The 27,165-nt window shown below is 34.3% G+C and overlaps 1 protein-coding gene across 1 annotated transcript; it reads left to right on the top strand.

The window, feature by feature from the left end:
* Positions 1–584: 584 nt before the first annotated feature.
* LOC129256401 (PAS domain-containing serine/threonine-protein kinase-like) lies at positions 585–26,963 on the top strand. The gene is made up of 19 exons (XM_054894618.2): positions 585–705; positions 2,299–2,447; positions 2,969–3,180; positions 5,689–5,859; positions 6,301–6,441; positions 6,867–7,001; positions 8,373–8,493; positions 9,081–9,200; positions 9,710–9,870; positions 10,180–10,430; positions 10,861–12,062; positions 12,578–12,756; positions 13,309–13,485; positions 14,231–14,356; positions 15,310–15,444; positions 16,001–16,200; positions 16,691–16,824; positions 18,472–18,612; positions 21,498–26,963. Exons 1-19 carry the CDS (start codon positions 635–637, stop codon positions 21,680–21,682), a joined length of 4,011 nt encoding a protein of 1,336 aa, XP_054750593.2. The 5' UTR covers positions 585–634; the 3' UTR covers positions 21,683–26,963.
* The last annotated feature ends 202 nt before the right edge of the window (positions 26,964–27,165 follow it).

Genomic DNA, 27,165 nt, shown 5'->3' with positions numbered 1-27,165 from the left:
TTGATATTACCCGAATATATTCCCCTTCTGCGATCTAATATGCAGAATGTTTGCATTACTAGGAGGTAAAATATTGTTTTTATTAAGTCTGGTATCAGGTGGTTTCTTTCCAGACTAAGCCAACATACCTGAATCGTCTGGAAGCCAAAGGGTATTAAAGTTTGTAATGATTGACATTGAACATATTGTTGCACTTTCAAATGTATCAGATCAGTGTGCCTTGCTGTATCTGGACTTGAATGCACGGGAAAAACTTCATGGGGGAGTCAGGGGACTAGGGGTAATATAGCCCCTGAAATGCTCAAAAGAGCACTGGAAAGTATTTTTTAAAAGGAGCCCCGGAAATCCCCATTCATCTCAATGTTAAAGCTTATCCAATGTTGCAGATTTACATGTAGACAATAAGTTGTAAAAAGTAGCCCCCAAAAAAAAACAAAAAAAAAAACATGCCTGATTGAATGTGTTATGAGGGTGTCTTAAGCCGTCTTTATAAAACATCCATGTACATTATTGTTTTATTATTTCATATTTTTGTATCACTAGATTTACTAATGAACTTTGTTCTATCTCTTTTATTATCCAGGGCAAGATCCCATCTGGTCCACAGAGTTTTTCACAGTCATTTGGCGGCACAATGAGAAAGAAAGATCAGTTTGGTACACCTTCCTATCCATCTCCACTAGACAGGATAAGGACAGGCAAAAGGTAAATCAGACAGCTTCATAGAATTTCAGATAATAACCTTTTTTTTTGCACCTCCACCCCCATATTTATCTCTTCATACTTCACTTCATGAACTTTGTGTACCATGATAGTTTAAAAGAATTAATCTTCCGGATGAGCTAGAAAACAGAGATTACAACTATTTCAGGAAGGTCTTACTACATGTATATACCCTGCCTGAAGGAATTGCCCATGTATTAAACCTGTCATAAAAGGTGTAACAATAATATGCAAAGGTTATCCTATGTGCTGTACCAGTTATGAAAGAAACACTCGGAATTATGAATAGATAACCATGCTATTACATATCAGTATGGGATTTGATTTGCCTCTTCCTTAAATCCCATGCGGAATAAATATTTAAAATGCAGTTCTACTAGATTTATTCCATACAGTGTAGCAGCTTTAGGGATGCAGCCTTTACAATAATTACATGTCAAATCAGTATCTCCAATATTGCAATTCCCTTTGGGTTTTTTTTTCCCGTCTTCTCTTTCTCCTTTTTTTTTTTCTCTCTCCTTCAGTCTTTTTTCAGGTGTTGTCTTTCCCTGTCTTTATACCCTCTCCTACCACTCTCACCCCCCCCCCTCTCTCTCACTCTCCCTCCCTCTTTCCCCCTCTATCTCACTCTCTCTCACACACACATTCATTATACACCAGTGTGGCTGTTAATAATTTATATGCAGCAACCATTATACAAAAATGACCATTGAAATTGGTCCTCTCTCCTTTTGGTGTAAAAACGGGAAATGATACAGATAGACAATTTCCTATCCAATTACTCTACAAATAGCCAGAACCCCCAAGAACCCTCTTGAAAGTGGCAATTGGCTTACACATTCATTTTCTTAATTGGAACTCATTACCCAATTATGTTAAATTATGTAAATCTTTAAACCGATTCAAAAGAGCATGTCTCCTGGACCAAACACATCTAAACATGGCTTCTTCATCCCTCTCTCTTTTGCATATTATTCTTGATTATGTTTAGATTGAATTGTTTTTGTTTTTGTGCTAAAAAATAAACTTAAATATAAAAATGCCAAATGTTAAGCAGATGATGTATTTTTTAGCATGTACCTTGTTTTTAATTTTTATTTGTGTATGTTATATATATATGTTAACTTTTTTTTTAAAGAACTTGTTCTTTCAATCACAATGACAAATTACAGGAATTATGATCAAATGAAGACAAACACTGTTTCTGGGCACATATTTGAAATGTTATTTTCCAAAAATTACTTCATTTACATTGAGTAGGGATTTCTCATCATTTTTTTAGCTTTCTCTGTGCAGCATGCGTGTTATATAAAATGCATATAAAATACTCAAGAACAATAATAACTTTAAGCTTCACATTTAAATCGACTTCTTTTACCTTTTCATTTTTACACATAAAGTATTTAGTTTTCTTCCTCTGATTCACATATTCTATTCTCTGTTGTTAGATGACTTATAAGGGGGATGTGGGGGCTTTGACACTTGACAGTATGTTTTTTTTAATGATGTTCAGGTTATTTTCTATATATACTTGTCTTATTATTTATATAAGTTTTCTTTTCCTTATTCTTTCAGAGAGAGGGCAGCACAGTTTGGTTTGAGTTCATCATTTAATACATCACTTGACATAAACCAGACCTTCCCACTTACTGAGCTACCAGCTTCTAAATCAGATCTTAGTTCCAATGAACCTATTACAGGATGTACCTTAGAAAAGTTCAAAGGTAATGAAAATATTTAAAGCCATGTGATTTGAAAAAAAAAACAAGAAATTTGAGATTTTATAAAGTAACCAGACTAAATCTCAAATCATGAAGGCACTCCAGTAAAAGAGCTGTGATCAACGATGGCATGACAATAATTCAATAGTTGACTTTTGATTTTTTAAATGAACAATAGAAAAAATTGTATTCTTAGACAAAAAAAGAGAAAAAAATATATATTTTTTTCTTATTTGCATACTGTTAAAATTATTTATCTGAGTGTATTTGTCTATGTCATATGTGTATATGAACAATGACAGTTGTGAAGTGATGGGCTATGTGTTTATGAAGATTCTTTTGGATTCAGATAATGAATAATCATGATCTTATTCTAAGAAAGGGCTGAGTGTTTTAACGTGTCAAAATATCCCAGTCTGTAGAGGGTTAATTGGTTAATAATTTATGACACCCTTAATTGTCAATACCCAGTCATTTTGGTAGTTTAAACATAAATTTAGAAAGTCTTCTATTTCCTTCCACAGGGGATGAACTGAATTCTCTCAGCTTTACTGGGGGACTATGCAAGGGGTCCTTTGCTCCCACCCCTACCCCACCACCACCACTTAACATGTCCCTTGGTAGATCATGGTCATTTTATAACTTTGTTGGTGGAGCCCAGACAGGTATGGTCCTCCCTACTACAGTAAGGAATCCAAACAAGGCAATGCTGACCATAGAAGCACGTAGTACCAAGGTGAGCAAAGATCCTTAGTGGTTCTTAAAAAAGTATGAAAACAGTGGTTCTTACTGTTAGATTGAAAATGGGGCCATAATTGTGTAGGGGAAGGCGGGGTAAGTCTAGCATAGGGGCAAGTTGAGCCACCACCCCCAGGCCAATTATGAATGAGTCAGACATTGTGGTGGTGTCATGTATTGATGACCCATTACATAACCCTTAACCGCACCACATTGTTTTCAACTTTGAAACAAAGAGTACTTTTTTAGAGGGAAAAATACAAATTTCGGCCAAAAAACTAAAAAAGGGTGTGAAATAGATCAGTGCTTTTTACCCATGTACGTCTTTAAATGTAATAAAGAAATAAAGAACAATATTGTTGCTCCAGGTATGGATTCTCATTCTTGTCATATAGTCTTTTACATGATGGATGTATAAGAAATGTGTGAATGTGAAAATATCACATTTAGTTCGGACTAGGGTAATTTGAGCCAGCCAACATGGGGCAAGTTGAGCCATGGTAATTCTTATGGTAATGTATAATAAGAAACAAACAAACCGTAAAAAGCCATTGATATGCAGGCAGAAAGGAACAAATTTACATGACATTTCTTTTACTTTTAGAGGATGTTAGTATTTATAGAGAATTAGCAAGTGAAAAGACTTTAAATAAAAAAATTTACATGCTGGATCTTCCCGCATACACTTTGTACAGAGTTTTTGTGGCTCAACTTACCCAGAAGGTGGCACAACTTACACCACAGATGGGGCAAATTGAGCCATTTGACATCATATTTTTCAAAGGTGACAATGACTTTCAGTGTGGGGGGTAGAAAGTTACATATAGGTGGAAATATTTCCCAAGAATCAAATTTAAAGGCAAGGTACCGGTACTTTATTTCTACAAGATTATTAGTCATATCAATTCTAACATGCAAAATGCAAAAAGTGTCACAACTTACCCCGCCTTTCCCTACATATTTGATAAGGATACCATCAGCTGCCTTGAATATATGTTGATTCTATCATCCTTACACATATTCACCCCTCACATACGCCAGTCAAGTTTAGTGCTTGGCAGTTCTGAAACAAACTAGTTTAACTGATTTTTGTGTAAAATCGTTTTTTGTCTCGACTGCATAGCAGAGTGAGACTATAGGAGTCGCTTTTACAGCGGCGGCATCAACATCAAATCTTAATCTAAGGTTAAGTTTTTGAAATGTCATCATAACTATATGGACCTAGTTCATGCAACTTGGCTATAAGGTTAATCAAATATTACTGAACATTTTGTTTGAGTTCCAAGTCACATGACCAAGTTCAAAGGTCATTTGGGTTCAATGAACTTAGACCATGTTGGGGGAATCAAGATCTTAACCAGGGTTAAGTTTTTGAAATGTCATCATAACTTAGAAAGTACATGGACCTAGTTCATGAAAATTTATAGACATAAGAGTAACCATGTATCCCTGAATATCCTGTGTGCGTTTCAGGTCACATGACCAAGATCAAATGCTAGAACTAAGGCAGTGTTGGGGGTATTTAATTAATTGCCATCATAACTTAAAAAGTTTATGGATCAATACGTATGTAGTTCATTAAACATAGACATAAGGATTATCAAGTATGTTTTGTACACGTCTTAGGTCATGTGATTATGGTCAAAGGTCATGTTGGGTCAATGGACATAGTATTTTATTATCATATCAGTGTTTTTTGTGAATAATTATAATTAATAGCTGTTTTCAAAGTCAGCACTATTGCTACATTGAATTGCATAATGCAGGTGAGACTGCCAGAGGCATTCCACTTGTTTTATTTATTTATTTATTGATATACTTAATGATGAGGTTACCTCATCAGTGAATGAAACACTGTTTTACTGGGGGGCCCTACACTAAAAGATAGATAAGAAAGTTACAAACACTATCATAGTGCTATTTTATTGTGTGCTGACCTATGGGATATCACAAGTTGAAGACACATGAGATATGCATACATATATATATATATATATATATATATATATATATATATATAATCACGTTATCTCATTTGAAATGTAATGAAGTTTTGGAAATATTGGTCGATTTAAAGCTGAAACGAACCACCAGCATTAACAGCGCCACCTCAAGTCCTAAACTCCTCAGATCTTGCCAACATAATGCAGCATTCTAGGCTGTGTAGTCTTGTAATATAGTCCCACCTGAATAACACACTGATTCACTTCTCAATACATTCGTATCACACTAATTAAATGTATATATCAAGACGCAAAATAAGAACTATCCTATCAAAAACATTTTAGTTTCTCTGTATGAATAAGATTATAGGCTAATTCTCTGTATATTATTGATGGTTATCTCAAAATGTACATTTTTAAGACTAGTTATATATAACACACAGTCAGTTAGATATTACATTGCATGTTGGTCAGTTCACTCCCCCTTCAATAGAAAATGAAACAAAAGTATCAAGCAAAAAAAAAATCATCACATTTATGAAATCATGTATCTGTTCTTTCAGATTTTAGTTGCAAGTAAGATGGCAGGAGAACTATTTGGATATGACCCTCAAGAGCTGGTTGGGAAGAAAATGACTGATCTTCTCTCGCTTCCTGATAGAGACAGACCTCATGCTCTCATGGAAGAACATCTAGAATCTACTGGACAAGTGGTTATGGTCTCAGGACATGTGGTAAGTGGAACACAGGTTCAAGTCTTGGACCACTGATTCAGTGATGCATTTGAGGGTGTGTTTTTTCTGATGATTAGTTTATTTTTTATCAAATTATGGGGAAATGTCCATGGAGGATATAAAAATGTATTTCACTTAAATATAAGAGCTCATTTCAATCATCCCTTGATATTTTTCAACCATTTCGATATCACCAATACCAATTTATATACCAGTATATACATTTTTGCTAACTTTACAATGACTTGAAGCATGTGTATCTTCATATATTTCTAACCAAACTTGCTATGATCATGAATTAAAAGCGGAAAAAATGTATGTGGAAGATGGGTTGTCCACTGCAGGAATCTATCAGATATCTTAACCTATTGTGTGCTTTATTTACATGTATTTATAACAAGTTAAGTGTATTGAGACATTTTTTTGTTTATATTTGTTTAGTTTGACATCATGGACTCCAATGGTCTAGTCATTCCTGTCTCTCTCTGGATGAAAAAACTAACAGACGAAGAGAATCCAAAATGTCTGGTTGTCATGGAACCAGTTGAAAGGACATCTGGCAAAATTGTCTTTGATGTCACAGTAAGTAATTTCCAACATTTAAAATGTCATCCGCAATGATATAATTGAAAGACACTTCTTAATTTCAATTTCTTTTTATCCCAACTTATCGTGATCTTTGTCAACAAATAATGTGTCTTTTTGCTGTAACAGATTTTGATGTGACCCTTCAAACCCTTGTTAGAATTTGTAGACATGTTTCAGAAGTCTCTGAAAAAAACCAGATTTTTAAGTGTGTAAAAGCATAAGGTGATTCAGTTATGTAACATTAATAAATTCTGATTTGCCCCCCCCCCCCCCCAAGAAAAAAAATGATAATAATAAATAAAATAAAATAAAATAAAATAAAATGAAATGAAAAAATAAAATGACATAAAATAAATAAATAAATAATAAAAAAATTGAGTAAAGTATTGAAAGTATTGTGTTTTATTTTGTTTTCTCAGGGAGCCATTGTAAGAGCAAGCCATGAGATTGTATACCTGCATGGTTTTACATCAGAAAATGAAGTTATAGGAATGAGTGTTAAACAGCTCATGCCTCATCTGAATCTACCATCTATCAATGGAAATATTGATACTGTAAGTATCATCCTTGCCTTCTATGGTAATTATACATCATTGTGCGTTTTTTAAAAGGAGACCATTTATTTTGAAAAAATGATATTTATGGTTCTTAGATACAAGAGTAAAAAGAGGTTCAACAGTCATAAAGATTACATAATTGAAGGACAAGTACACCCAACAAAAAGTTTATTTGAATAAAAGGAGAAAAATTAAACAAGCATAATACTGAAAATTTTCATCAAAATCGGATGTAAAATAAGAAAGTTATGAAATTAGAGTTTTGCTTAATTTCACAAAACAGTTATATGCACATTATGGTCAGTATGCAAATAAGCAGACTGATGACATCACCCTCTCAATATTTATTTGTATTTTATTATATGAAATAGGAAAAATTCTAATTTTCTCCTTTTTGTCATAAACAAACTTTTACTCCTCCCTGAGCATGTAGAATTATCATAATTTCAACAGTTTATGATTAAGCCAAGTTGGTTCTTATTGTTAAATCTGTAAAAATTGAAATATTGTGAGGGACATCATCGACTCTCTCATTTGCATATCAATGAGTTGTGCATATAAATGTTTTGTGAAAATAAGCGAAACTTTAAAACGTCATAAATTTCTTATTTTCCATCCGATTTTAATGAAATTTTCAGCATTATTCTTGTTTGACTTACCAGTATCGATTCAAATCAATAATATTCTTGGGTGAACTTGACGTTTGATATTTCCATGACAACATATTTAGGAGTTATATTTTCCAAAAATAATGTACAGTGATTTTCTTGATAATACTGATTTTGCTAATTTATTTATGAAATCATACTTTGCTCTAACTCACTAAGAACAGCTTTAAATTGGGCAAAAGTGTATTAGTCTTAATACTCTTCTTAATATTTTCAGTATGAATGCTATAAAAAGTCAATATCAACATTTGTATTTTGTTATTTCCATTTTAATTGTGTTAAAAAGATAGTTATCAGTCACTCTTCTTAACGTGGAGCGTTGTGGCCCAGTGGATTAGTCTTCGGACTTTGAAACAGAGGGTCGTGGGTTCGAATCCCAGCCATGGCGTAATTTCCTTCAGCAGGAAACTGATCCACAATGTGCTGCACTCAACCCAGGTGAGGTAAATGGGTACCGGTAGGAAGTAATTCCTTAAACAGCTGTGTGCGCTATGAACGCCTAGCTTAGCCGGGTAATATAGGAGCGCCTTGAGCACCTAACAAGGTGGATATGTGCGCAATATAAATACCCTATATTAATATTAAGTCATAAACATCATAGAGATTAATTTAATTTCATAAGATACATCAGACATTGCAATCATGTTTCAGTATTTGTACCTATGTTCGATATATTATTATCCTGTTTTTTCTTATTCAGTCTGTGAAGAAACAACAGGTGACTGGCAGAACGAAAGATGGTTCTTCATTTCCTGCAAGTGTTCACATCAGATCTGTTAAACCTCAAGAACTACTTTCATCACTCAACGATACAGGACAAGGTGAGAAGCTTGAGAACTAAAGTTGTTGTCAGTGTGTCATTCTTTGACCATTCCACATTTACAGTAAATGTGTCTTAGCCAATCCAAAAAAGAAGGATTCGACTTAAAATGTCATTGAATTAAAATCAGAAAGTGTTGAAAGCCCCCACGAAACCTTGCCTCGATCATGGGTTGTCACTGAAGATAGTCTTTATAGAAATATTCTGTATAATGAATGAAGATTTGTAAGTTTGCATGCTTGACTTTTGCTATGGCACTGTAACACTTGTTGTTGGTTGGTTTACCTGACTCTTGAGATTGGTTAGTTAGATATAAGAGGATTGATAGCTTTAGGTACTTTCAATGGACCTGGTAACAAGTACAAGTTCCTCACAAAGAGCCACTAGCAATACGAACTTGTTTTTGGAACCTGGTTCACTGGATCACTAGAACACTGCTCTTCCATTTGTTTATTCATTGATAACTCCTGACGCGGGTGAAGTACAATAAATAGGTAAAGTACAATAAATATATCAACCCTTTCATTGTCCCTTTTTCATCCTTATAGGCTTATCTAACATTATTTGAATCACAATTTGTTTTTCCAGCCTCGAATATTTCTACATCTAATTTTTCTACTGCTAATAATGCTGACACTCTTGATATGTTATCGACTGCCGGCTCATCGGCGGATTATGAACTCTGTCCTCCAAATGAAAACCAAGATGGTATGTACTAGAAATAAGCCGGATATACAGATTTTTTTTTTTTTGGAGGGATGGGTATCCTTTGCATAAAAGTTTGTGGGTTACTTGTGCCTTACAATGGTTTGAATACTTTTACTACCCTCCCTGTTGTAGGTAGTTCCCATTGACATTATTTTGGGGAATGTTCCTAACATTTGTATTACTATCAAAGAATATAGTGAATCATTTTTCTCTTATACATTTATGTGTGTATTTTTATGTGTATTTATGTTTTTACAGATTTTTTTTCAAGTAAGATATGATTATTTAATGTATGGGACCAAGCTTAACATCACCATCCAAAATTGTGATCTATGGTTTGTTCCATTCTACAGATGTCTGAATCAATTCATCACTTTGACTTGCATCTGGCTCATGCAGGCTCATACCACAATGTCCAATTAAATCATCATACGTAATCATTTGAATTATTCCCAAATAATCTCATTTATGATTTATCTTGGTTCAACTCTTTCACTTTGTATTATCAGGTGCTGTTAGCCTTGGAGACCAGCTGTTTTGTGCAAGTGTTTGGGTCTTTGCTAATATCAGTGGTATGCTAAGCATTCTACCCGATGGTACCATCCATAGTATCAACTCAACATTCTCAATTATGCTCTTTGGTCATGTACATGATGATCTTATAGGCAAGGTCAGTAATTCACAAGCTTCCATCCATCTTTCATATCATGCTCTTTGGTCATGTACATGATGATCTTATATAGGCAAGGTCAGATCACAAGCTTCCATTCATCTTTCATATCATGCTCTTTGGTCATGTACATGGTGATCTTATAGGCAAGGTCAAAAGATCACAAGTTACCATCCATCTTTCATGTCATGCTCTTTGGTCATGTACATCTTACAGGCAAGGTCGGTAGATCTCAAGTTTACCGTCCATCTGTATGTAAACTGTATGTGTTGAAAGTTAACATTCATGATTGAATATCCCTACATTCAGCACATCACCACCATTGTTCCTGACTTCTATGAGAATCTTGACATGCTTGATGATAGTTCCATGCCTCTCCCACCCCTTGATGATGATAGCATTGAAGAGGATTCTGAAGAGGAGTCTTTCAACTTTCCTACCAGCAGACCGGCTTCAAGGGCACCAGACCATTCCTTAGCCAAGCAGGAAATCCTCCATGATGGCAGCAGTGATGTTGCCATTCATGATGCTGTAAGGTCTCTAGCAAGTAGAGCAGAAAGGTAGGTATGGAACTTGTAGAGAAAGGGAAATTTACACACGTAAAGTATTATGATCGCTAAATGTATACGTCTTATATGCTATCATGAAAGATTTTTTTATTCTATTAAGAAACAAAAAGTGTTTTTGAAATGATGATTATAACAATGAACTATTATCATTAAATGATTCCCAGTGTTGAAAGTGATGATTGGTGAGAGCTGTGACGAAACTAGCACCAAACTAGAATGAAGCTGATGCTTGGATTAATATTTCTACGTGTTAAGCTATCAATGATATAATAATAAGTATATTTGAATAAACCCTAATAGAAATGTTGGTACTAGAATCAGCATCTCAAATCATGCTCTCAAAACCATGTATTTCAAACCACCTGTAACTCCTAACTCCCAGTCTCTTCATTAAAACAAGCTTTATTTTAATGTCCAAAAGGCCTGATACTGCAGATCTGATTGAAGCAGCCAATGAGATCGCTTCAGGATTGGAAACTCCAGACTATCTACTTCGTCCAGAGAGCACCACCACCGATGAACTCTTGCAATCCTCAGCGGGAAGAACAGACATACCATCTGATCTCCTTAATGTCCCATCCATTGAACCTATCAGTCATGATGAGAGCAAAGAAGTCATGATTGGTAATGCCAACACTGTGGGAATGGAGGATTCCCTGATGTCCCAGAGGTCTACAGTCATTGATGGTGGGAAGCTTCCGGAAGAAGGGTCTTCCAATCTCCTTGGACTACCGCTCTCCTGTCGGCATATGAGCACTGAAGTTCAAATTGGCAATGAGAGCGAACTAGGAAGGGTCAGTGAGTTAGGATTTGATTCCAACTCTTGCAGATCCAATACAGACTTGATTGAAAGTAGGAGTAGTAGTAGTAGTGCAGGAGGTATCCAGAGAGAGATTGTTGAGGTTGAACAGATTTCCATGGATGCACACATGGATGAAGGAAAACTGAGCGAGAGCACAAGTAGCATCAGGAGTGTGAAGGAGGAAGTCGCCCGATTAGAAAGACTTTCTTTAGGCGGTGATGGAGACAGTTCAGCTAGATCCCCAAGGACTGAGATTAACTTGACAAAGAATGATTCTGGTAAAAATAACAAAGTGGATAATGAGAAACAAGAAAAACTTGCTGGAGTGATGCTTGTAAATGAAGATGGAAATCAAGGAGAATCAATGAAAGATAGAATCCAGCTGGATCTGAATTCTGTTGATAGTGAAGAGAATGAAGTAGTAACTGCAAGAAAGGTCACTCAGAACACTGAGGTGGAGAGGTCTTGTAAGGATAAGACAGGAGAAAGCAATGACAATGTTAGGCAGACTTGTTGGACAGAGGACATTCAAGCTTCTGAACAATCCAGGGTTTCTCCGGCGGCTCTAGAAGCCAATAACAATATCCCTGTTGATAAAGCAAGTGATATGGTTCTTCAAGGTAAGAGCGATGACTCAACGGTGAAGAGTTCTGACATTACACCTGAGATTGATGATGGAGTGCATTCTGGTAAGGTTTTATATACATCAACCCCAGCAGCCAATAGGAAGGTTGGTAAACAGTTCTCTTTGTTATCATCGGGACCTTTACCAGAAGGAGGATTTGTTGGTTTGGCAAAGCATCGGGATGGCAACCTGCTTGGTGAGAATCAAAGTTTACTTTTCTTTTTTTTTTCACATACCCTGTCTTTTAACTTATGTGTGATTTCATCTTTGCTATTTATATGCCTTTTCAGTCACTGGAAGGATTTTAATTTAATTGTATTACATTCAGACTTGTTTGTGAATGGACTTTTTTGTTTAGAGTGAGTTGTAGTTCTTGTAGATTTCAAAATGAAATAGGACTGGGTTACTTATTAAAATTCAGAATTCTTGGTATGAACATGACATCAAGAAAGTTAATCAATATTACAAAGAATAATGCTGTACATAGCACATGTCTTTCCCTTGGTCTCATGAATGATATTGTTTTAGTTTACTTCTAGCAGGAATCTACTCAAAGCTGGAAAGACAAGCTGTAAATTCCATACTACATGTACATGTGTGATAATCTTATCGTGTATTTTGCATTAAGAACAAATATAAGTAGTTGTGATTCTAGCTTGATTAATTTTCAGCCTTTATGACCGGATCTTTTGATTTCTCTTCACACTCAAGGCATCTTGTTCCAAGTAAAGAGGGTAGACTTAGATGATGGAGAGACACTATATTGTATCTGGATGTCACGTGACCCAGCGGAACCTACAGACTTTGGTCACATGACTTCAAGTATGGCCAATCCATCAAGTATTGACAGTACCTTCAACCAATCAAACCACACACAGAGCATGGCAGAGGTGAAGATTTATTGTGAAGATTGTTATAAAATCTTGCTGGCACCTTCGGTGCTGTCAAAGGGATAGCCAAATCCTTAACATACCTGTAAGGTCCAACTTGAAAAAAATAAAACAATAATCGCAAGACTGCCAACATTACCTGATTGTCAGGGAGAGCCGCACATACATGATTATTTTTGCTTATTTGGTTTCCTATTTTCTGATTACATTCTTCAAATTGAGATTGGTCTTACTGATTTTGCATTAAATATGATCTGTGAATGGCGAGTTTTTATCCTAAAAAGCAGCTCTTGCTGATGGGATGTGTAATTGACTGCTACAGCCTTTTTGCCAATGAAAGCTTTAAGCTTCAGTTGGGGTGGGGGGGGGGGTCCTGGAGGATGTTTCATTTAACATCCTGATTGTGCAGAAGAGAGATTAATGTCAGTTGTTGGCTAGCCTTCATCATATGGATGGTCGTATTATCCATGTCAAGATTGGGAAAAGGCTCTGCTACAACTCCAAATTAATATTTTAATAATTCCTTGCTTATGTTCCTTTTCATGTCTTTAGATCGTAGCAAACAATGGTGCTCAGAACGTGAACCTTGACTCATCACTCTCTATGGAACAAGATGATCAGAGATTAGGTTTAGGCGAGTACCAGAGACTCTACAAGACCCTCCAATCCATAGGCAAGGGGGCATTCGGTTTTGTTAAGATGGCTATGAGTATAACTGATAATAAAATGGTGAGTTCTCAGTAGAGAGGCAGTCATAAGGATTGAAAAATGAATGATGGAAGGGATGTATAGAAGGCAGTGGGAGATGTTGGAAGTTAAATATTAGGCACGACAATGCCTGTAAATATGCAATATCTTTTGATGAATGTGATTTTGATGACTGTTCAATCAGACAATGAAACATCTTGGTTTATAATACTAAGAACTGGTAAGGGATTATAGGCAAACAACAAATAAAATAGAAGATAGAGATATGCTTTGTGGTGGTGGTGGTGATGATGATGATCATGATGATGATGATCATCATGATGATCATGATGATGGTGATGGTGATGATGATGATGGTGGTGGTGGTGGTGGTGGTGGTGATGGTGATGGTGATGGTGATGGTGATGATGATGATGATTATTGTGATATTTATTGAAAAGGATGATGATGCCTCCATGATGATGATGGTGGTGGTGGTGGTGATGATGATGGTGATGATGATTATTGTGATGATGATAATGGTGATATTTATTGAAAAGGATGATGATGCCTCCATGATGATGATGGTGGTGGTGGTGGTGATGATGATGGTGATGATGATGATTATTGTGATGATTATTGTGATGATGATAATGGTGATATTTATTGAAAAGGATGATGATGCCTCCATGATATTGAGGATATTGATGATGATTATAAAATCATGAAGTGATAAGATTTATGATTGTGATGATAAATGTGAGTCCATTTATGTTTTTTGTTGTAGGTTGTCGTAAAGTTCATCCGCAGAGCGAAGGTATTAAAGGAGAACTGGGTTGATGATGCCAAGCTTGGCTGTATTCCTCTTGAAGTAGCATTTCTCACTAAATTGGAGCATCCAAATATTGTCAAGGTGAGGATATTGTCAAATCTATAATACTTCTCACTTTTCAATTTTCAGCTACAGGGAACACTGTGTAACTACATGTACTTTCATCAACAAACTATATTAATTTATCTACACATCTATTTATTTACACTTTATACTTTCCTCTTATAATCAAACTAATTCTTTAGAGAAGACTGCTATGTATAATTTTTAAATACATCCTTACACAATGTACAAGAATATGAAAAAGATTTTATTTAATTTCCTTTTTATAAATTTTATGGGCTCTCTTTGTATTTTGGGAAGACAATTCAAATGAAGCCGCATACTTTCCTTGCTAGAATATTTTGCTGTGTATTGCACAAATATTTTGTTACATTGCATTTCCAGTTCAAGAATTAAATACAATTTGTTACAGTTTCCCCTTTTACGTGTCACTACACAAGCTTTTAACTTGCAAACATACATATTTGTACCAATGTAAAAAACTTACAAATGTTGGAGGTTGTTTGATTTTCAATAGTCACTGTTTAGGTGAGATAATTTTTTTTTGTCTATTTAAAATGTCCCGTAATTCCATATTTAATTCGAAACAAAAATCCTCCAAAAATTTGTTTTGTCTAATTAATCGTGGGTCCGGCAGCCACTGCAGCACCAGATCAATGTAGCTCTATCACTTGTATTGTTGAACACTAAACAGGGTAGCCGGAACTTCCATCTTCTAATGTCCTTTGTTCTGACATGGCCAGGATTTGAACTCCCGACCTCCCGGGTTGTGAGACGGATGCTCTACCAACTGAATAAGCACACTAGTGCAAATACAAGTTTATTATCAGAACTATCACAAATGTTAATATAGGTTACTCATAACCATTTCTTTTTTTTTTTGCAAATCCTTCAAATCTTATGTTATCTGTTTGATTGCATACCCATCTTTGGATTTTTATAATTGTTTAATTTCCCTTTACCATTTTCAGGCTTTGGACAGCTTTCAAAACGATGAATTCTTTCAGCTTGTAATGGAGAAACATGGGTCTGGAATTGATCTCTTTGAATTCATTGATCGTCAACCAAATTTTGACGAGGCTCTTGCTAGCTATATGTTTAGACAGGTAAGTACCTCTTGACCTTGCTTTTCTCTTTCAACAATCTGTGCATTTCATAGATTGGTCAACAGCAGTGTACTCCACATCCTGCATTAATCACCTTGTTTCTGCAAGTGATTACAAATGAACAGTTTTCCTGGTATTGTTCAAATAGATATTTTTGAAATTTTGTACATTCACTCTTGCTGTGTGTGCTATCTAGGATAAAAATATTGGAATAGTTTTTTTTTCCAATAAGATGCCATAGTTATATATATATATGGAGAAGACAGGGAGATGCAAGTGGGTGGAGGAGAGTAGGAATATACCACATTCTGGAGGAGGGTTGAGTTGAGGATGGAGGATAAATCTGGATTACAATCTTTGGACTACTGACTGACTGACTGAGGGACATTGCAATGCCTAACCAATCATGGCATTTAGTTGATTTTGTACCTTCAAAACTAAGGCTCTCACACTGTCCCATTGCTCCCAAGTTACATGAAATATTGACATAAAATGAAAAAGATATCTAGTTACTCCACCAGAGTTCAACCTTCTCTATCATATGCCTCATTATCAGGTTGTAGCCGCAGTGAAGTACCTACATGAGAGGAATATTGTCCATCGGGATATCAAAGACGAAAACGTGATTCTTGACGAGAAGTTCCAGGTTAAACTCATTGATTTTGGTTCAGCCGCGTATATGCAGAAAGGCAAGAAATTTTCCACGTTCTGTGGAACGCTGGAGTACTGCTCACCAGAAGTCCTTCTTGGTAATAGGTATGGATGTATTTAGAATATTAATGAGTAATGCTTTAATCAGAGTTATCATTATTGCAATTGCTGCCATTTCCTTTAATATTGATTGTTGCAGTCGTTATCGTTACCGTGGTAGATTTTGTTTGAACAGTGTATGCATTGGAAAATTATATATGCAGCATTGAATGGATGTGGTATAATGCAAAGAAATCAGATACCAAATGTATAGAAATGGAATCATGTAACTGTCAAGGTAGTTAGAAGGAATGATAAATAACAGATTTTATTTAATATAGCACTTCATGTATCTTTTGAGCAATCTGATTGACAAAAAGGGATAATAGAAGGCATTGTGTTGTAGTGGTTCTGATTCAAGGCTTTTAATCTTTTTTTTCTCTCTTGTATTGTATGTCTATCTGCCTCTCTCTCTCTCGCCCTTTTGATTTCACATTTGTCTGCTCCCCCCCTTTCTTCCTATCCCCATTTGTATATATTTCTGATAAACTCTAAGGTATGAAGGTCCACAGCTGGAGCTTTGGTCTCTTGGTGTAATGCTGTATACATTAGTGTTTGGTGAGAATCCATTTTATGATGTAGAAGAAACCATTGAAGCTATTCTCAAGCCACCTTTTGCTGTCTCCACCGGTGAGTTGTCTTCTTGAGAAGTCACCTAAAAGTCACTATAAATGGAAGGCCAAACTCAGATCAAGCTTGATTTATAAAGGAAGTCTCCCTGGATGTTGATTTTCTTTTAATAAAAGCAGAGAAAATACATGTAGGTTAAAAATATAAATGAAGGCTTTGTGCAAATCCACCAAAGAATAATAGACCAATGAATTTTCAAGGTTTTGATTTTGGTACATCACTTGCAATCATGCTTATTGTTTTTGTCTCACCTGCATAGCAGAGTGAGACTATAGGCGCCGCTTTTCCGACGGCGGCGGCGGCGTCAACACCAAATCTTAACCGAAGGTTAAGTTTTTGAAATGACAGCATAACTTAGAAAGTATATGGACCTAGTTCATGAAACTTGGCCATAAGGTTAATCAAGTATTACTGAACATCCTGCCTGAGTTTCATGTCACATGACCAAGGTCAAAGGTCATTTAGGGTCAATGAACTTAGACCATGTTGGGGGAATCAACATCAAAATCTTAACCTAAGGTTAAGTTTTTGAAATGTCATCATAACTTAGAAAATATATGGACCTAGTTCATGAAACTTGGACATAAGGTTAATCAAGTATCACTGAACATCCTGCATGAGTTTCACATCACATGACCAAGGTCAAAGGTCATTTAGGGTCAATGAACTTTGGCCGAATTGGGGGTATCTGTTGAATTACCATCATAACTTTGAAAGTTTATGGATCTGATTCATGAAACTTGGACATAATAGTAATCAAGTATCACTGAACATCCTGTGTGCATTTTAGGTCACATGACCAAGGTCAAAGGTCAATGAACTTTGGCCATAATGGGGGTATATGTTGAATTACCATCATTACTTTGAAAGTTTATGGATCAGACTCGTGAAACTTGGACAAAAGAGTAATCAAGTATCACTGAACATCCTTTCAGGTCACATGATCAAGGTCAAAGGTCATGTAAGGTCAATGAACTTTGGTCACCTTGGGGGTATTTGTTGAATTACCATTATATCTCTGTAAGTGTATTGGTCTAGTTCATAAAACGTGGACATAAGAGTAACCAAGTATCACTGAACATCTTGTGCGAGTTATAGTAGTTTTCAAAGTCAGCACTGCTGCTATATTGAATCGCGTGATGCAGGTGAGACCGCCAGAGGCATTCCACTTGTTGTTGTTATTATTACTATTATAATTATTATATTTATTACTATTATTATTATTATTATAATGATAATTATTATTATCTATTATCATTATTATTATTATTATTGTTATTATTATTATTATTATTTAAATTATTATTGTTATTATGATCGGTATGATTATGACCAAACTGAAATTAGTTTGGACTTCTTTAAATAACCTACAATGGCTCTACAAGCTGAGTAGTAAAAGTAATCTGTCACAGCATGACCGACCCACTCTGATTTTGATGTCAAATTCTAGACTATCAACCCCTTTAACTGAATAGATAATTGCCAACGTAACTCCTACAATGGATGGTGCAGTGTTTTTTTTTTTCTTGTGGTCTAATTATTAAGTCTGGAAACTGGACATGCATAGTGGAAATTTATCTATGTATGGTACAGCTTTAATAATAAATGTGACTTTTCAAACAATGTTTGTTTGTTTGTTTTGTTCAGCCCTGATGCAGCTTATCTCTTGGCTTCTTCATCCCGAGCCAGAGTTTAGATGTAACCTTGCACAGCTCCATTCCAGTGCATGGCTTCAACAACCTATTGATATTAACATCTACAAATGGAATGAAGTCATGCCACCTGAAGGTAAAGCATTGTTAGTTATAGAATTAGCATAGTGGTAGCTAGAACATACTAATTATTAAGGGGTTTGATATTGTCTAAATTTTTGAAAATATCCATACATTTGACATTTCACATACATTATCTGTTTTCTTCATCATATGAAACAACCTATGCACATTAAAATCTATACACTATTCGTCAAAGAGTAGGGTGTTCATCTGGTATATTGCACTTGCCAGTCCCAGATATACTACAATAGTGCAAGAATCTTCAGAATTGAAGCAGGCTTTTGAGCTTTAAGAAGAACAAAAAAAAAAATTGAAATAATGTAATCCATTTTGGGGTGGGGGTGAGGGTGAACTTCCCCTTTAAAAGTAAAGATAAAGTAAGTGACTCCTCATTACTAATTGTCTTGTAGTGGACATTAAGCCATCAGTCTTTTGAATTCACCAAATGGCTTTACCAGTGACGATAATTTTAAGTATAAAACATTTAAGAATAGCATTGCCTTTCTCCTCCATCTACCTATGCCTAGACAAAGGAGTGGGTGTGGCTAATTTTGATCCCAGCCCACCTCCAAGTGAGCATGAGGAATGGAGTGATATAGAAGAAGATGATGTATTGGAGAAACTCTGTAGAAGAGAATATGAGAAACAGTTGTCTATCACTGCTTGAAGTAAGACATTCTCTATGCATGCTGTTTACATCAGTCAATATCAGCATGAAATTTTGTTAAACGGTTACATGCAGAATGTGTTGTTCCTCTATGGGAGTCGGTCATTTCTATTAAAAAGCATGTCACCTTGTTTCAGCAAACATTCCAACATGTACATAACATAGAACTATAGATTATTCTTGCTGCTCTCACTCAGACCCATTTTTCTGTCAATTTCCACTATTGAATATGGCATGCATGTACAGTATATACACCATAGAACAACTTGTCTTGTAATGAACTGAAGTATATTAATGTGCCTTCTTGAATGAAGTGTATTTTAGTCCATCATAACATGTACATGTATAAAGAAGGGGTGGAAGTTGTCTTGCATACATATGTAACTCTCAATTGGCAATTCATGGAGCTTCCAGTAATATTCTTTTAAGATCAAATCTACCCCAACAACAATGTGATTAAATATCAAAATAAAGGCAAGCATAACACTGAAATATTCATTAAAAAATCACAAGTAATAATAAAGTTTTGACATTTGTCAGGGGTTTTTTATGGGTGACATGAAAATGAGAGATCGGATGGTGTGACTCACTGTTCCTTTTGTATTTTATTTTAGGAGATAGAATATTTCAATTTTTGTAGATATGACAATAAGTCAACTCTTTGAAGAAAAAAAAACCCAGCTTATAACGATGGCAGCTTATTGAATTAGAAAATTTGTTATCATAAAATATATGATTTTAATATTTGTGGGTAATGTGCACAACAATTTTTGTCATCTTTCAACTTTCAATTGGCAAGATCTTATCAGCAACTCCCCCTCCGTCTTTTGGATATCGCCTTGTGCATTGTTTTGTAACATATAACCTCAAGAAAAGTTTCTGTCTTTATAAACTAAGCGTATATTGGAATGCAATCAAATGCAATGTAGTAGATTGCACTTTCTACATTGTGAAAATATGGCATGTCGAATATTGGTTTATTAAAGCAGTTATTTCTATGTTTGTAGTAATTGTGATGGTGTTGCATGAGGATTATTGATCAGTATTTTATGTGACTGTAATTGGAAGGGTAATTCCTTTAGAATCATAGACAATGATCAGGCACTATATTGAGGTTGCCAAGTTTTGGATAGGACACATTGCAGTGGGGCTAATCAGCCTTAAACAAAATATACTGCTTTGTGATGATAACATTACTCTTTTTTGATAATATTAAGACATAAAACACAAACTACTACATACTAATTAAAGAAGGTATCTGATAACCTATAAAACAAGTGGATGAATAAGTCAAATCATTTTTTTTTCTTATCATAGATTTGATAATGTGAAAAAGGCAAATATCCAAAATATTTCTGTACAGAAATAATCATGTTGGAAAATACAATGCAAGTACGGTTTTCTCATAAAATAATTTTTATTTTATTTTCACGTATTTATTATTTGTTTACCATTAATATCATTTTAAATTCAAATATTTTTTTTTTTAATTGATATAGACATTTTGTAAATTATTTACATTATTATAATCATCATCTTCATTCTTCATCATCGTCATTACTTTTTTAATTATTTTGATATTATTGTTGGATGGGGGCAAACGAAACCTGGCCAGTTTGCCAGTGACTGGTAATAAGGCCATCAGATTTACTCACATACATTGCTTTTAAACTCTCTCTTACCCTAAAGAGTATTCCAGACAGTAAAAAAACAATATTACTAATTTATGTCCTTTATGAACAGTAGGGTGGAGATAGACATTCCAACAATGCAGAGAAATTGTCTTGCAAAATGGGCTTGCAATTTGAAAGAATCTCCTTCATGGGCATGTTGTGGTATAGTGGTTCTTACTCTCTCCTTTCAAACAGAGAGACATGGGTTCAAATCCTGACCATGGGGCGTTTTCCTTCAGCAAGAAATTTATCCACACTTTGCTGCACTCTACCCAGGTGAGGTGAATGGGTGCCGGGCAGGATTAATTTCTTGAATGCACTGAGTGCCGGTGATGGTAACTCGAGCAAAGCCGGGGTAATGATAGCAAGCGCTTTGTATTCGCAGGCAAAAAGCACTATATGAATCCAGCTATTATTATTATTATTATTATTGTTACTATTATTATTATTAGTAGTAGTAGCAGTAGTATTATTATTAGTATTATTATTAGTAGTAGTAGTAGTATTATTACAAATGTAGTAACATCCACATTTGGATTTGTTTGGTCATAATCACAGGACCCCGGGATGATGATGATGGCCCAGACTTTCCCAATGTGATTGAAGACTCTGGTAACATCTTGGAAGACTCTGGAGGATCGGCTGAAGCAGACCAACTTAGAAGAGAGTTTGAGAAATGTCTTGCCCTTGATGAAGATTACCAGGATGGGGTTAGATTAAGAGGATTTAATGCAAGTATATGAGTCTTTGATATGATATTGTACAACCTGAATGAGAATGGTATCCTTATTTCTAGAGATTTCAACGACTGCTTGCATTTATTATAACATATATCATTCATTACCTCTAGCACCATCATATTTCAGTGTTGGCTTGTTGCCTTTCTTACGTTTAGAAATTCCAATAAATATTGAATTATTGAGTTTATTCAATTTATATTGTTACATGACAGGAGTCAAGTCAGTCAACATACAAAGTGTGTGTGATGAATGAGTTTGTTGTTAGAAATGTTTCACAAATTACATTTTGAAGTGTGAACTGAAATTCTGGTATTTATTTATTTATTTATTTATTGCCTTACAATAGATATAACACATGTACATTTAATTTAAATGTTGTATGAAAGTTGCAGATGGTCCAGAACTGTATTTTTTTCTCAATTTTATGATTTATGAACTTTTTACCACGACAGGATAAGATTGTGAGTATACTGATAATTTCCATTCACTACATGTATGAGACCAAAGTATCTCTTGAACTCATCACCTTGAAAATATATTCATTCATATCAGTATGTGAATTTAATACGTCAGCTGTTAGAATGCAATTTAAACTTGTCTTAACTCCATCAAGTTTGTAAGTGCAGAGTGGAAAATGGTGGTAATTACATATGCTCTGTAAATTAGGACAACATTTTTTTTCTTGGTATTTGCCTTATTTAAATCAGGTGAAATTTGTGAATTTGCCAATGCACTCTTGTTTGTCATATCAGAAACTTGTATACATAAAGACATATGTCACAGTATATTGTGGATTATTATTTAGATGTAAGGTTTTTAGAGGTGCAGATATTTTTTGACGTCTGACGAGGTTGTTTCAAAGAGACAAAATATTAAAACTGATTTTAAAGTGCATGCCTAAGAAAACCATCCAATATTGAAAATATTGGACGAAATGAATATTTTGCCCCGCCCGCAAGATAATCATTGGTCAATAAATGATGCATGATGCTATTGTTACGTCACAAAGAAATTGCATTGCGTATTAGTTGTCAGGAGGTGTGGTAAAGGAGCGTCAATTCATTGAATTCAAATTCGCTTGCACTATAATACGCTAGCGCATCTTTCTTTATCTCAGCTCATTACAGAGATTTCTTTTTAAAAAATGACAATACTCAGATGCCATGCATGCTCATGATTTACAGGATTGCCATAAATGCTCGTTACTAAAACAATTTTTTTTGCTTCATTACTTCTAGCTTTTTGGGGGTATCTAAATAATAATAATAATATTGGATGACCAATTTTCGTGGGATGCGTAGAAATATTGTTACTCGCTGAAGAACAATATTTCTTTGCATCCCACTCAAGGCCATCCAATATTCCCTGAATATTGTTCATGATGTAATAATATTGAAAATTTGCTTGAGTCATGTTGAAAAACATTACATTTCATACTTTTGTGTGTGTGGACAACTGTACAGCACTTTATCTTCATTTCACGGCTTCAATTGAATTCTAAATTTGATTACACACATTCACAAATTCATATCTCTCATTTTTTCTTGTCCAAATCCAATAATGTTTTGCTTGTCTCCATTCTCTCTTGCATCTTATGTTATACCTGTCAGTATATTTGCAGTTCCATTACAAGGTTTAACTGACTTGCCTTCAAACTCCAAATTATTTGTTGCTATTTTTTTTTAACTTGTTTGTTGTAGTGATATCAGGGTTGGTTTTTTGTGTGTGTGTAAATCGAGCCTGCAAATAAGTGAATTGATTTTCATGCATTTGAACAGAATCATCTGTTTATCCCAAATTATGGTTTAAGGGTTCTTTTTTTAATAGTTATCATTAATATGCATTATGAAGTTGATATGAAATAAATAAGTGCCATCTACAGGATTTTTTGTTTCTTGAGAGGAATTAATTTATTCAAAAAGATAGAACCTTGTCTGATTGGACAATGCAGGAAAATGCCAAATTTGATTTATTGCAGAAAGAGAATATGACTATTGTACAGCAATAAGATGAATAACTTAGCAATAGGTGATGGGCTTTTGAAAGTGAATTTTCCTGAATCTCATAGTATATATACAGAATGTAGAAAATAAACAGAATTTAAATTGAAGCTGTCTTGATAACACTTGAATGATAATTGTTTTTATATTGCACCTTATTCACTGTTTGTTGTGAGTGTGTGGATTATCATATATGGCTGTCTTAATAGATTGCAAATATTCTTTGATTCCTAAAAAGGAATAAAAATGTTAGTTTGTAAATGTAGTACAGATATGTACCCTGTGTATGAAGCTTGCCTGAATAAAATCTGATGGATCTACTGATTCGCGTTGAACTCACAAACTACATGAAGTCCTGCAAAAGGCATTGGGGCCCGTAAAGGAGTTAGCAATTCATTTTTATTTTATTTGTATGTTTGTTTGCACATCATGATTAAGCCTGCAAATATTTTTGTGATTACAAGAGGGGATTGGTCAATACTACATGTATTGATTGCAAAGATTGACCTGTTTGACTGGAATATTTAACATATCGTGAATTTAACACTATATTTAAAATTGTGTTCTCTGTTTACAAGGAAAAATGTTGACCTAATGCAATAAGAATCCATATCTCCTTTCCTTTTCATTCCTTTTTTTTTATACAAAAGTTTACTCTTACTTCAACGTGTTATCTGTTTACATATATTTATGAATGGCCATTCCAGATGTCACCAAATGTTAATTGTGATGTATATGTATATTGGAATGGCACTTGCTAGGAAGAAAAGCTTGTCAAAAGTTGTTTTATATTAAATCTAATATAAGGAGCCATGGTTTCACAATTATGATGTGTAAAATCATAAGTGCCTAGTGAAGCATAGTGTGTTTTATCATCTGTCATGTAGCTGGTTCTACTGAAAATGTTTGTATTTTGTACTTAAGTGCATCTTTTAAAGTGATGTGCCGTGCGGGTATTTGGTTGAGGGTAATGGCAATACATATGAAAAATTGATCTGTATATTGTTGTATTATGCACATAACTTTTTAAGACATCACTTTGTCTTAAAATCCTGAACAATATATTTTTGTTCACAAGTGAAATGGATGTAGCGATTATACTATTCCAACCGCACAGATCTTTCACTTTCATCCGTATTGGAAGATAATATATCAGAATGTTTTTCATTATAGAGACAAAAATTAATTTAATACAATATGCTTTGTTATTCAATGGAATGCATATTGAACAAACAAGCTTATTGTTGCATTTTATAAGAATTGATCAGATAGAAATATCAATGCCAAAGTAAATGCAGAGAAAACAATATATTATTGACTGAATAGTAAGGAACACCAAAATACCTAATCGGTTGTGCATGAATGCATGTATGACCAAATATACCACCAGGTACCAATTATCTTTAAAGGTCAAGTCCATCCCATAAAAAGTTGAGTTGGATAAATAGAGAAAAAATCAAACATGAATAACGCTGAAAACTTCATCAAAATTGGATGTGAAATAAGAAAGTTATGACATTTTAAAGTTTCGCTTATTTTTCACAAAACAGTTCTATGGTCAACTCAGTGATATGCAAATGACAGAGTCGATGATGTCACTCACTCACTATTTCTTTTGTTTTTAGCTCATCCAGCCCGAAGGGCCAGATGAGCTTTTGCCGTGGCGTCCGTGGTCTGTCCACAATTTCAAAATGCTTCTTCTTCGCCATTTCAAGTCTGATTTCAATTCTGTTTGCTTTATATGATAGCACTAGGTGGGGGATTCAAAACTTCTATACAGAATTTTGAAACTCATTTAATATGCTAATTTATGCGCATTTTTCAAAATTAAAAAAAAATGCTTCTTTATTTACAGACCGATTTTGAATTTTTTGCTTCTACACAGAATTTTGAAATTTTGACTAGAACAAATTTTATGCTAATTTATGCGAAATGAATTATGCATATTTTTAAAAATTCACATAAAATGCTTTTTCTTCTTTATTTGTTGACCGATTTTTTTTTTTTCTTCCATCTGGTTGAGCTTCATGAGGTTCACCAAACTCCACACAGAATTTTTAAATTTGGAGTAGAAAATTATTTATGCTAATTTATGCAAAATTCATAAATCACAGAAAATGCCTCTTTATTTGTTGACTGAATTTCAAAATGCTTCTTCTTCGTCATTTCAAGTCTGATTTCAATTCTGTTTGCTTTATATGATAGCATTAGGTGGGGGATTCAAAACTTCTACACAGAATTTTGAAACTCATTAGATATGCTAATTTATGCATATTTTTGAAAATTCACATAAAGTGCTTCTTTAATTGTTGACCGGTTTTGATTTTTTTTTCTTCCATCTGGTAGAACTTAATGAGGTTCACCAAACTTCTACACAGAATTTTGAAATTTTCAGTAGAAAATTATTTATGCTAATTTTGCGAAATGTATTCATAAATCACAGAAAATGCCTCTTCTTTATTTGTTGACCGATTTTGATTTTTTTTTTTCCTTCCATCTGGTAGAGCTGCATGAGGTTCACCAAACTTGTACACAAAATTATGTCTAGAAAATTATTTATGCAAAGTTTATTCATAAATCACAAAAAACATTTTTTTCTTCTTCATTTATTGATCAATTTCAATTTTGTTTGCTTTATATGATAGCTCGAGGTGGAGATACAAAATTTCAACGCAGATTTTTGAAACTCATTAAATATGCTAATTTATTCATATATTTTCAAAACTCACAAAAAATGCTTATTTATTTGTTGATTGATTTTGATTATATTTGTTCCATCTGAGAGCTACATGAGGTTCACCAAGGTTCTACACAGAGTTTAGAAATTTTGATTAGAAAATTATTTATGCTTAATTTATATGAAATTTATTCATAGATCACAAAAAATGCTTCTATGTCATTTCTTCATCAATTTAAATTCTATATCCTCAATTTATGTCACCAATGTAATTCACTACAGTTTCAACTGGGCTGAAATTAAAATTGTTAAATTTTGTTGCGAGATGCCGGATGAGCTCCACATCATTGATGTGCTAGTTTATTGTTTGAATTATACAATATTTCAATTTTTACAAATTTGATAATTATGACCCCCTTGCTTGATCCACAAAATGTTAAAATAATGGAATTACATGTGTTCAGGGAGGAATGAAACTTTGTTTCACATGACAATGACGAGAGAATCAAAATATTTCATATAATAAAATACAAAAGAAATAGTAAGTGGGTGACGTCATCGGTTCCCTCATTTGCATACAGACCAGGATGTGCATATAACTGTTTTGAAAAATTAAGCAAAACTTCAAAATGTTATAACTTTCTTATTTTACATCCGATTTTGATGAAATTTTCAGTGTTATGCTTGTTTGATTTTTCTCTTTCTATTCAAATCAGCGTTTTGTTGGGGTGGACTTGTCCTTTAACAGTGGCATCCTCACATTCCCTATTGTTTTGTATATGATGAATGTAAGGTTAGCAATTGTTTTG

This window comes from Lytechinus pictus, chromosome 1 (genome assembly GCF_037042905.1).
Source record: "Lytechinus pictus isolate F3 Inbred chromosome 1, Lp3.0, whole genome shotgun sequence".
NCBI lineage: Eukaryota > Metazoa > Echinodermata > Echinoidea > Temnopleuroida > Toxopneustidae > Lytechinus > Lytechinus pictus.
Note: the sequence above shows the minus strand (reverse complement) of the source record. Positions and strands in the feature narration are given on the sequence as shown.

What these genes read in the sequence shown, in the direction of transcription:
- LOC129256401 (XM_054894618.2), top strand. Translation starts at nt 635, where the DNA reads ATGAGAAAGAAAGATCAGTTTGGTACACCTTCCTATCCATCTCCACTA. An exon ending in TACCTTAGAAAAGTTCAAAG is followed by an intron (nt 2,448 to 2,968) that starts GTAATGAAAATA and finishes TTCCTTCCACAG; the next exon opens with GGGATGAACTGAATTCTCTC. An exon ending in TCAATGGAAATATTGATACT is followed by an intron (nt 7,002 to 8,372) that starts GTAAGTATCATC and finishes TTTCTTATTCAG; the next exon opens with TCTGTGAAGAAACAACAGGT.